General features: G+C 45.8%; 1 protein-coding gene across 3 annotated transcripts in view; it reads right to left on the bottom strand.

Moving 5' to 3' along the window:
• Positions 1-309: 309 nt before the first annotated feature.
• Positions 310-12,950, bottom strand: part of LOC6608236 (nephrin) — a 57,230-nt gene continuing 44,589 nt past the window's right edge. For all 3 annotated transcript variants that reach the window (XM_032715249.1, XM_032715246.1, XM_032715247.1), the window contains 2 exons: positions 9,291-9,472; positions 310-4,313 (listed from right to left, as the gene is read on the bottom strand). In XM_032715249.1, coding sequence (XP_032571140.1) covers positions 3,666-4,313; positions 9,291-9,472 — 830 coding nt within the window. In that variant the 3' untranslated portion in view covers positions 310-3,665. The remainder of the gene's footprint in view (positions 4,314-9,290; positions 9,473-12,950) is intronic.

The raw sequence follows: 12,950 nt of genomic DNA, 5'->3' as shown, positions 1-12,950 counted from the left end.
TTGCACCACACCACGGGCAAAGACGGAGAGTCGTCCTGCCCTCGGAAAACTTTGTCTCGCCGGGCAAAAGTGTCTCTTCTGTGGGCTGTAAAGCCAACGTCCTTTGTTTGACGTCCTGCCGCTGAAAATTGATTCGAAAGTTTTGCCATTAAATTGTCCTTTGTGCCGTAATCGGCTGGCCCTTTGTTCCGCAGTGGAAATGCATTTGGTTTTTTGGTATTCATCGTTTTATGGTTTTATTATTCATTTGTTAACAGATCTTTTTTAAAAATGCAGTAGGTTTCATATGCATTATTTTCATAGTTTTTCAATCATGTGTTTTTTTTTTTTTTCAAAGAACTTGTTCTTCTCGTTTTATACAGTTTTCTGAGTGGCGGCTTATGCTTTGAGTTTATAAACTATGCGTTTAATTAATATTTATATTCGTTTTTGTTTCGAATGAACTTACGCCTTTTTAATTATTGTTTGTCCCCTCGACTGCTGTACAATGCTCTCAGTTAATTGTAGTTATAGATATACCCATACAGACTACATAAAATACATAACTCAGTTAGTTTCATAAAAACATTCACATCCACTGGCAAATAATTCGCTCTATACACACGCACACCGACATAAGTTTCTATTTCGTGTTCGATTTCGAATTCGATTTATATATCGATTTCGATTTCCATTTGCATTTAACATTTAAGATTAGCCTAGGTTCGTTATTCAAGTCTTGTGTGTCGTCGCCTTCAGCCGCTGCTCCAATTATGCTACGTTAACGTTAAGGTCGAATGAGGGGCAGGGGTGTGTGTGTGTGGGGGGATTACCCAAATTAAGCATATGCATAAAGACTATAATTTAATCGTACAACAATTAAACGCAGCGTAGTGAAACAAGCACACACATAATCTAGCTTCAAGTTATCGGTTCTTTGTTTAACAAATATCTCTTTGGCAAAAATACAAATTGAACAACTTGATTTCGTGTTTGTTAATTGTTTTAAACGTAATTATCTACAATAAGTCTTATTCACTTCCCCCGACAAGTGCGCTAGGTCTAAACTAAAGTATGTATGCGTAACTATGAATACGCAATTCGTATCGAACCAAGGACATTCAACAGTGGTCAGGACAAGCTGGGGAAGACATACAAGATTTGTGAGGAGGACACAGCTGCCTCGTGGAGTATTTAGTTCGAGTGCAGTGAATAGTTATCCCTAAGAAAACAGCGAGTCGGTTATTTCTATGTATACATATGTCGGGAATGCCCCGCCAAGCTCCAATCTTCTAGAGGGTATGCTGGGATAGGATCTAAGATTAAAGAGATGCGAAATTGTACGCTACGTTTTACATCTATGAATTGCAATGACTCTCCGTGTGTCCGTGTGTGTATCGATATACCTGCATTTGTCCTTTTAATCGTTAATTATTTATCCCTAATCGGCATCCTGGCGTTTCGGCTTCCGCCCAGTGGTATTGTACAATTTGAAGGTTTTCGCTTGCTGATTGAGTGAGTGAGTAGTGATTTCGAAATTGTTTCGGCTTAGCTACTTAGGGCTACGGATCCAGTTAAATGCTAATTATTAATGCAATTTGGCAGCACTGCTCGTTGAGTTGAGTACAAGCTATACATTCACATATCGGTAGAGAGAGGGTCCTGGTTGCCCCTGTCCTTTGGCCATCATTCGTCCTTCAGCTTCTCCCCTTTCCAAAAAAACACAACTCAACCGAATACAACAGGTTTCGCCCGACTCTGCACTATAATGCTCCTTATTTTCTCGCTCATTTAACTTTTATTTGGCCACTGCCATCGCCATTACTCAATAGCGGAAAATCCCACAGCTGAAGACACACCCATGTGTGCCGTCACACAAAGTTGCCCCATCTTCATTCTTAATTTCATCCTCAGTTTTCCGCGCATTTTTCTTCTTTTCTCATCCGCTTTTCCATTCTCCTCGCAATTGCCTTCTTCTTTGTCTACGCGTGAGTTAATTTCAAAGATAATTTCACTTTTAATTACACACTCTGTGTTTGCGCAAGGCCCCTTCTGCTCCTCCAGCTCCTCCTGCTACGCCATTCTTTGTATCCTCCTCCATCTATGCCCGAAATCAGGGCATTTATTCATTTGCGATAATCCACTGAGGACTAGCAGCTGCAATAGTGCACTCCCCCGATCCCGACCCGAATCCAGCAATTACAGCCAAATGAATATTAAAATCCACACAATGCTGCTGGGAATTATGCACGGCGCTCGAGGATCTCAAGAACTTGGCTACAAAGTCAAAGATACGGATGTGGCTGAGAATGTAGCGGGCGGATGAGGGGGGCGTGCGCAGCGCCGAGGAGTGTCCTTGGGATTCCGGGACTCCTCTGGCCTCGAACTGGAGCTAAGAGCTAATGGCAACGCAGGCCAGGATTGGTATGTCACGCTCGCTGAGCTGCGACGAGTGGCAAATGAAAACTGTTTATGGGCGGCAGCGCCACTCGAATGCCAGTTGGATGGCATAGAGATACAGCCCGCTTCTGCATATAATGGCTCCATGGGCGTGGCCGGCCCTCATCTATATCTTTGCGATATGCGGATATAAGGAGACGAAGTCAAGAAGCTGGATAACTTAAATTCCAAGGCATAACCTTGTCTTTGATTTTTCCTAGATAACATTCACCACGAATAGTGCAAAAACACTGTTGCTTAAAGTCTTTTAATCGGATTTCTTGGCGAATCTTGCTTAAAAGGGCCAACGTGCTATTCTCCTTTCCAATTTTAAATTATATAAAATTTATCAAATATTTAAGGGAAAGCCAAACCCCATTTGGCGCAATAAGAAATGTAATAAACCCACATTTATGCAATTAAAATTTCCCGCTCCTCAAGTGTTTAATTATCGAGTGGTTTGAGTTAAGTAGGCTCCACTGTGGTTGCGACACAGCAACCAGCAGCCCATTCCACTCCCAGATTTTCCATCTGCCCCATTTGAGGGGAGGTGGCGAATCTAGCACTCCCTTCTCAGGATCTAGATCTGTGATGGAGATGGGGATGTGACTGGGGCTGGGGGTCGCTGGGCAGCTAGCGGCTGTCAACCTTCAACTTTCGACGACCATGGCCGCCGGCGCCGTCCAGGGCAATCACGTGCCCAGCCGACTTGAGCCGAAGCACGCCCCTGGGAGCTGTCAAACGGATCTGAACCGTTTCGCGCTTTCCACCCAAGGAAATTTCAAATTATTTTCGCCTGCTCCTGCTACTTCTGCCGCTCCTGCTGCCGGCTAATTAGTAAAACTCTCTGCGAAATTATGCTCACCCCCACAGTGGCTGTGCCTCCTCGGAATCCTTATCTAAATAAACACCCACATTGACGAGAAGCCGTAAGAACTGGGTGGAAATTTACATAAACTAATTCGCTGGCTGATTTGAATAAGGTAATGGCAATGGCAATGGCAAGTGGATGTGGCTGCCGGACAGGGGAAATCAGGCGGACCGAGATGCCGAAGAGAAAGCTCCTAAACTAGCTACATCCTTGCGAGTAGGTTGGATACAGTTACGGGTATGCTGGTGTTGGGTGATGTCCAGGGCGACATGGTTGCTCAGAACCGGGGCTCACTGCCGGATAGAATCCGCACGGTGGTGCTGCAGCTGGTGCTACTGCTGCTGCTGTTGATGATGGCCCCAGTTCCAGCCTACAGCTATACGAGGTGTCCGTCCGCATCTGTGTAGGCCACCGGGATGCCGCCGGCCTGGCTTACTGCGCCGAAGCTGCTCAAGCCCACCGCCGTCGGGTCGAAGGCGTTGGTAGTCATTAGCAAGTTGTTGCCCAGTCCACCGCTCGCCGGCGGCAGGTTGAGGATCTGCAGGCTGCCCAGGGGCGCCGACACCGGCACTCCGACGCCAACCAGGCTGGCGTTCAGAAGCTGCTGTTGATGCTGAAGCTGCTGCTGCTGCTGTTGCTGCTGCTGCTTGTTGCGATTGGGATCCTTCAGGATGCCGTGTGGCTGGCGTGGCAGCGTGGCGGTAGCCGTCGGCAGACTGCCATTCAGGGTGGTGCTGGTGGTGAGCGTCGAGGCGCTGAGGTTCACAGGATGCAGGTCGTGCATCATCTGCATCGGACTGCCGCCCACCGTCGATGTGTGGTGGGTCACATCAGGCTGGGGCACGCCTACCACTCCGCGAAGAATCCCCCGCCGCAAGGTGCCTGAACCACCGGCCACCGCTGCCACCGATCCGTTGCCGATGAGCGTGGGTCCACCATTGGTGGCCAGCGAGGTAACCGTCATGGGTTGCAGGTGCGCCATGGGCATCGGCTGGGCGGTGAAGTCCAGGGCTGCTGGGTATTCCTGAAATGTGACACAAAGGCGAAGAATGGTTTAGTGTATTGAGACTAGAAAACAGAATTTGCTAGTTGGTATTTAGTTCGAGCTCTTTTGAGCTGTTAGCTTGAGCTCTTTGCCAATGTATAATAAATATTTCTGATTTCGTTTTCAAACACACTGGCATTAATAGGGACTTATGAATTAAAAGACTGTTTTTGTTTTCTTATTATAAAATACGTATGATGGAACCTGCTCTTTGAGAACGAACTTAAAGTTTGAGAGGACAGGCAAGCTTTAAATTCATTCATTTATTGCTGACTCTTAAGAACTATTTCTGATTTCGGGAGCCACTTTGTTTTTCCAGTGTGGATTAAGTGGGTGTAGGCTTAGCTAAGCAGCTTCATCTCGAAAGCAGCTCCTCGGCGGGATACAACTGCTGTGTTTGCTCAGCGGCAAAAGTTTTCCCATTAAACTGTCGCCCGAGATATGAAACAATGAGGAGCGCAAACAAAAGTCCGCTCTAAGCCGCGCCTCAAATACCCTGGACTCTATCCGTGCCGCGAATCCTTTGGCCACTTTTGCCTGAAAGGACGGCATTAAAGCGGGGATTGGCACTAACGATGCCGTAATTATGACAGTGTCTTCTGTCGGAGCTCCTATACAGTACAATAGAACTTCCTGACAACTTCTCAACTGGGCAGCGGGAAAAAAGCTAACTGTCTGCGAGTGGATTCCTAGTTCAATTGACATGACACTTTGTGTCGAGTTGAGGAAGCTGTTCCGCATGCCAGAAGTCCGAAGTCCAGGAGCTCAGGCCAAGTTTGCAGCACGTACAATTTTCAAGTTGCAAACTTGGCCCGGGCACCTAATTGGAATATTAAGGGGAATCGAGTACCTACGATTGCGGAATTGAAAACGCTCGGGGATTAACATGGCGCAAGGACATCCAGCAACACATTAGGGACACAACACTCAACACTGATTAACAAGGTGGTGGCGGGGATTTGGATAGGAAACGGGATCGAGGACGGAATCGGGATTGGGAAGTGTTCTTAAGTAGACCAGGGCGGACATTTTGTATCAGTTTACAAAGTTAAATTGTCTTCAACGAAAACTTGGGTCCCGGAGAACTCCGGAGCAAAGCCAAGGCGATTTGGATGCACAGGATGGGGCAGGGTGTCAAGTTTTGGACGCGTAAAGGGTTTCCCTTGGCCTGCCTGAAAACTTTTGGCCACTTAAAGGCTTTCGGGTGCCGCCGCACTCGCTAATTCTCGGCCGCAGCTCATTATTGTTGTTACTGCCGCCGGAGTTGGAACTTCATACCGGGTAAATAGAATAACCAATTGGCATCTCCACACTGGCCATAAAAAGTAAACTTTCCACATTAAGGCCAACGGAGCGGCGCCGACGGGCCAAGTCTATTCTGAATCCAATTCAGCCTCGCGGGGCGGGAGCGAAAATTAAATTATGGCCCACTAGGAGTGGATCCCCTTATTTATTTAATCGGCTTCAGCTGCGTTCAGCGCTCAACCCCCCTGCCCCGTCCCTGAATTTTAAAACAAAACACTCTGCTATCTCGCTTTGATGACAGCCACAGCGCCCCAGTGCGTAAAGTATCTGACGGATGCTCCTCCTTTTCCAGTTTCTTTGCAGCTGACAGGCCAGTGGCATTCAGACAATGGCCAGAGCCAGGATCCGCATTCGCATCCGCATCCCGAGTTCGCCCGCACGAAAACTAATTGAATTTAAAACTGTGCAGAACTCAAGTTAACAAAGTGAACCGTAGTTAAGTTGTCCAGCTGAAGTCAAGTCCCTGCCCTCCGGCTGCTCCGGCGCCACATATGCACGTAGAGTCCAGTCCACATAGGAATTCCAACTGCGTCCGGCAGTCCACATTTAACTTATCAACGCCAGCTAAATGAAACTCGAGCATTTCGGGGCTGACGTGGTGCGGGTGCGACTTGGTCTTCTGGCCTTGGAAGCCAACCAAAGTTGGCAATAAAATACAAATTGCCGCTTAAATAGTTACAAGCTGGTTGGACAAAAACACCGCAACGGATGGATGAGTGGGTGGGCTGGCATTCTGGTTCTGGCTCTGCTGGGTGTGGCCACAACTTGTTTTAAATTGCATTTACTTCGGGCCACTTTGCGTGCCAATGAACGGATGTGGACACGGGAGCCAAAGTCGTCGAGGCACTGAATCTGCGACATCCTGTTGCTGCGAAAGGGCAAAACCATCAACCTCTTTTCTCAAAGAATTACACCTGAATTCACATGATATCATAAATATGCCTTCTATACTATTTGCTTAGAAAAAATTAAGATCTACGTAAAACTATAGCTCCAACGAAAATTAATTAATCTACAAGCCTAATTTATGCGAAATAAAATTTCGAATTCATGAAATTAGTTGAATAAAATAAGCCTGTAGATTTTAATTAAGCTTACAACCAAAAGGACACACGTGTGTTCTTCAAACGGATTTCATTGAGTATAAATATATTTTCGATGATTAGTTTTAAGATAAACAAATACAAATAAAATCTTCTGAGTGAGAGTGATTTACCAGATAATTACTTATCTAAGCAAATACATTTTTTGAGACCCAATAAGTTTAAAAAAAGAATAAGATATGAAAGAGTATACTAGATTATGAGGATTAAGTGAAGCTCCGCCAAGAAACATTCCATTTCCGAAGCAAAAAATTTAGTACGATTGAACTTTAATTGAATAAGACCCATTGTTTGTCATGTTGAAGTGAATATATACGTTCATCCTAGCCAACTAAGTTGGAAATTATATTAAGCTGTACATTATTTTACACTTAAGCACATAAACAAAATGAAATGCCGAATTAAATCAATTCGAGGAAGGCCATTTCAAATGCTTCCATACATGGCGCTGCACGACAAAAAACATAAATTGATTAAGAAGCTGCTCAATCACTTTTCAGCGCTTTGTGATAAACTGGTCGAGCTGAATCGAATCTGAATCCGCATCCATGGTTAGATTCTGCTGTGATGGGCAATTACAGTGGGCAGGACCGAGGACTCCGATGGGCTGGCCAGCTGGGATGGGTCGAGCTTTATGCGCGCTCCTCTTCGGGGAGCAATGGGCAAAACGGTGCTCTAACTTTGTTAGATGGCCATTTGCTTTGTTTTATTCGCTCTCGATTTTTTGTCAAGTTTTCCAATTGAAATTTAATTTGATTTTCTGTTATAAATTGTCCTTATTCATTTACTGTCCGCTCGTCCGGACGTTCGGATACGTGGCGCTGACTGAAGTTGAAACGGAGACATATGCTCTTCGAAAAGTAATTTAGAGCTGGCCAAATGTTTTGGGGTAGCCACAGCGATGGGACTGCCGCTCCGCTCTGTATATTTTGAAAATTTTCTAATGATGTTTATCAAATAATTCAATTTGGCTTCCACACAAAACATTTCTTATGTGAAATGGCAAAAGGCCGGGCGCACAAGGCGGAAGGAGTGGCTGCTCCACATGGGCCACAAGTGAAGTGGGCGGATGAATAGATGTGTATATAGACATACATCCGCACATATGGGATGTCATTGTTGACCAACTAAACCGAAATTGAATTTTTCTCCCTCGTTGACTAAAAACCGCAAACAAAAGGTTTAGTCCCATGTCGGGCGACGGCAAAGAACGATGACGGAGCACTGGCTGCTGTGCAGTGGCAGTGGATACTTGATATGGCCACTACCACAACCACTACCACTTCAACTTCCACTCCCAGTCGCTGTCCCGCCAGCCAGCCCACCACATCATTTAACTGTGTACTCTCTGGGAGCGGGACACAATTGAATAGCTTAACAAATCGTATAAAGCCCATAAACATGGTCAACTGCTAAGCATAAATATTATTATATTAGCTGTGCAGCCAGATGGTGGTGCTGGTCGGTAGTAATATCCCTTGGATATTACAGTCCACTGCTGTTGCTGCACTTTCGATAGCCGCCCCTCCCCCTACCACCGACCCCATTTAATTTATACAATTATGGAGCGTCAGCCAAGTTGAGAGGACACATAAACGGCTTGACTGTCACCCCACGTCGGATGTCGTCTTATGCTGTCGCATTGGCACCCCTTTAGTGCCAGGAGTCATCAAGTCCGAGGGGACGACGCTTATTCCGTTCATTCTCTAAGAGGAGCGTCGGAAACATAAATTCCGAAAATTGATTTCCCCATGTTTATTGTAAGATTCAGGGAATTTATATTGGCAGGCAATGCGACAAGCGCCGAATGTGTGGCATCCGCCTTGGAATGGAACGGACATCGCATGTCCTTGAGTGGCGGCGATGCTTTTCGTAGGTGGAATCGGGTTGCCGAAATGTCGGGATGTTGGGATGCCGTGAAACGGGGACACAACTTGGCCCCGGAATTCCCAGTGCTTTATGAGTGACGCGGGCCAAAAGCTTTGTCGCATCTAGGGGGGCGTTCCTTCGTCGTAAAAGCCACACTGCCATATGCCGTACACGGCGTATGCGTGATATTAAATTGTTGTCTGGGGAAAATAATGTTTACTCTGCGCGCAGTGCAACAACGCAGTGCAGCTTGCTTCGAGGGATTACTTATAATGCTTTTAAGTTTGTCATTTGTCTCCACAGTGTTGCGGATTATAAAAGTCGAAGCGCGTTAAATGGCAGAGGGCGAGGGTGGGGAATGGAGTCGGCTATGGCAATGACGATGGCGATGGGAACGAAGATGGGTATGCACTCTATGCAGATCGATACTTGGATTTATGGACCCCTCGCATGGCGGGATGCAAAGTGCCAAGTGTCCTTCCTAAAACTTTGGTTAATTGAGCGCAATAAGCTGGGCGCGGAACGAGAAATGTCGGTGGTGCCAGATGGCAGCGGATCAAAGAAGGTAACTGCAGATGCGGGCAATTAAGCCTGCATTTGCCGTTCGTTAAGCTTGGGTCTCAGCCAAATCCCCGCCAGCGCAGTGAAGGGCGGAGGCGGGTTCATTGATCTCACTTACCATTGGCGGATAGGACAAGTATCTGTCACTGTTCATGTTGTAGTAGGACCCATCTGGTGGAGGCGCCGGCGATGGGGACGGAATATAAACGCCCTTGCTGATTAGCATCTGATCATCCCGGGTCATGTGGATGGCGGCGCTGCCATTATTGTGCCTCGGATGCGGCAGTGTACAGGCGTTCACTGCAAAAAAAAGACGAAGATGGAAAAACAGTATCCGGTTAATATGTGTGTGCTTAAGTCAAAGTGAGCTCGATTTTATATACGTTGATGCTATTTTTTGTGGCCATAAGCCCACTTTAGCTTGCTCTGGGTTGATTTAAATGGCTTACCAATACCAATACCCCCCCCAAATGCGTTCTTCTTTTTTATGGGTGGGGTGTGCTCTACTGTGCTCCACTGATTATTTTCCTATATATTTTTTGCCACATATACGTGCATTTATATGGACGTAGCTATGGCTTAAGCTTTGATTGCGACCATAAGCAGAGCACGACGTTTGGCTGGCCAGCCGCAAATGGAGAAACGCAAAACGAGTTCAATTTTAATTTTAAAGCTGCAAACGACTGGTTTTATATTTGAAAAATATGCAGATATGTTCTCATTTCGAAATTCGATAATTTCTCTACTACGAGTACTACTAACACTTTTTGGGGCCCCCGGGTGGACGGAGGTTATGAGTACCTAGTTTGTCAATGCTTAATAGCTGCAAATAACGAAATACATATAATTTCCTGAAGTTTAAACTTAATAAGAAGTATCCGCTGAACTAAACGCATTATATTGAGAGATTGCATGTGAGAACACACCTGTATACATGTGCCGTGCACGTAGCATGCAACAATTTGCTGCTTGGTTCTGGCCAATTTCATGTGCAAACGGTCGGAAAGGAAAAGAAAACGATGGCCATTAATTGCAATGCTTGCGACATTGCTGATAAGCCCGTCCAATAAATATGCAAATGTCAATGGAGTCTTCAGTTCAGTTGGCCATAAGGCCACCTGCTTGCGGCGTGACAAATTGTCCCGACATACGGGCCACGTTCGTTCGGTGAAAATCGAGCGACTGTCAGCCGCAGAGGCGTGAAAGCCGCAAACGTAACAAATTTGTAATTTTGTAAAATAGACTGTGACATCGCAGAGTTTCGGATGGTGGAGGGGGGAGGCACCTTTAGCCGTCGCAACCATAATTTTCCGGGCAAAGTTGCCAGCCTGCGGCTGCCTGACAACGACAAATCGAAGGAAACCTTGTGGTAGACTCCAGTTTGGGCCTTGTTCATCTTGCGGCTTGTTTACTTCCGCACATGTGGGGGCGTGTTTCCCAAAAAGACAGTCACTCATGAATTATTGATTTTTCGATCAGCGCCGCATTGTTGTGGCCAAAAGAAAAGTCGAACAAAGAGCTGTGTATTTTCCTTCCAATTTGGGACTGAGCCAGCTGCATAATTGTTGCCCGGGTCAGGAGCACCAGTTCCTCCTAGCTCATTCGATATTAATAATATATGCCCAACTCCGAGCTGAAAAATAGTGGGACTGCCATGAAATATGATTTACCAATGTAGCCAGGGGGGAGGGGAGAGCTTAAGGGATTTCGCAGTGCTTCAGCGGGCACCTGCACTCGTTCAAGGTCGGAAAGTGGGTCAGCGGCGCGGACTTGTTGCTTTTGGTCTGCTCATTAACGTGGCAACGTGTGGAAAAGGGCCTCATTAAAAGTGCGGCTTTGGCGCTTTCCTCGTGTAAATGCATAAATGGTAAATGAAATTGCAACTGTTGGCGGGGTGGCAAACAAAAACCCCTCGGGCTGTCGCCTCTTTTGCTTTTTTGCTTTTTTTTTGGCAGTTCTTCTGACTTCCACCCATCAGACTCTTCCAATTTAAATTCAACAAAAAACTCTGATAAAAAATGTGACGCCAACTAACAAAAACAATTTCCGCTTGCCCCGCCCCCACGAGCTCATGTGCATGCCGCCCCACAGCTTTTCCCGGTGGGCGGTGGGTGGTGAGTGGATGTTGGTGGGTGGGTGTGTGCACCCACTTTTCCGCCCGCTTGGAACAACAGCCTTGGGCTCGCTTGTTTGAGATTCAGCTTCCGGCAAGCATTTTAATTTTTTGTGCCACGTGGGGGATTCTTTTGCACTTCCCTCTCTAGCTCCTCTGCTCCTCTGCTCCTCCCTTTTTGCTTTCTTTTTCGCCTTTCTTCGCTGCTTTTGTCTTTGTTGTTCTTCTCCCTCGGCGTGTTTTCTTTTCAGCTCGTTCTGCTGTGCTCTTGTTGTTGTTTCGGGCATAAAGAACTGGTGGTACTCACGAACACCCGAGATGAACATACATACGTAATTATGCGTGTCGCCGCAGAAACCTTGAGTCGGAAAAGTGGGCGGAAAAGCGGGCGGCAAGGACTTGTCTTCGGATTCTCTTAGAGATGAGCACGTGATGTGAATTTGCCAGGACTGACAATGATCAATCGAAATTAGCATCAATTTTTTTTGCCACTAAGCAAATTATAGATTTATATAAGCATATCAATTTAAATGGTAATACCCTACATATACTTTATTTGAATGCTATTTTATGAACTGAGTACTACTTTATTAATAGGGAATCCACGAGGTACTCAGCTTCGACTGGAAAACTCCGACCCCACTCTTATTTGTTGCTCAGTGGGAGGGATAAATAACAGGAGGAATAGAGCTTTCCAAATTTTCATGCCGTTGACACAAGGTAATTGTATTTTTATCCCAGAGTCTTGGGCACTTTTCCTCCGAGGCATAAATTCTGCAGCTAATGTATTTTTATTATTTCTACGCTTTTGCATTTAAAATGCATTCGCTGCTTTTGTTCCAACTGGACGGATTGTTATTATAGAACTCCTGTTGTTCTTACAGCTTCGATGCTTTGATAGACTACCACGGTGTCCTTTGTCTGTCTGTGCCTCGCACTCAGACCGAGTCCTTGCCCCGGTTATTATTCTTCCATTTCAATTTCTGCTTTCCTTAAACTGGAGTTTTTTTCTTAAATTAGCGCAGGCCGCACGTGATTTGGATTGCGCCTCGAGCGGCTTATATATACACACAGGGTATACGGTCTGCCATCACATATCCTCCGTACGTCAATTGAAAATCAAGACTGACAAAAACTTTGCTGCTCAATTACAATTAAGATGGAGATGTTGTGCTGGAATTGAATTTTCAGCTCACACACCTCCCTCCCCTCGACCGAATGGAGCTTCGATTTCGTTTTCTGTATATATTTATTTCGTCCTTCTGCCCATCCGCCCCGTCTGCCAGCGATTTTCGCTGCCCCTTTTCCAACATTTGCTTTGATTGCACTGCAATCATGGCATAAAAATCAAACCAAAACGAGTGCAACCAAGGGCAGTTGGGGCGTCAGTGGGTTAAGGGTGGGCTCTGGTCGGTTTGCTGACGTCCTGACAGCGCGTGCAAAGTCCCAACTTTGTTTTGTCCGAAAGTTAATTATCTAAAACGTATTTTTGGCTTTTGCTGTTTGTACTGGGGAAAATAAATCGTTTAAAAATCGCACAGTTCTTTGGGAAATGGAGGGGAAAACTGATCAAATGATTTCGTTTTTAATAAAAAAAGTAAACAAACATAGTCCTAACTACCATTATGCTTTATATCTATCGGTATTATCAGTAATATTGTAGTT

The sequence above is a fragment of the Drosophila sechellia genome, chromosome 2R, assembly GCF_004382195.2.
Source record: "Drosophila sechellia strain sech25 chromosome 2R, ASM438219v1, whole genome shotgun sequence".
Lineage (NCBI taxonomy): Eukaryota > Metazoa > Arthropoda > Insecta > Diptera > Drosophilidae > Drosophila > Drosophila sechellia.
The sequence above is the reverse complement of the archived record's forward strand: the minus strand, read 5'-3'. Positions and strand labels throughout refer to the sequence as shown.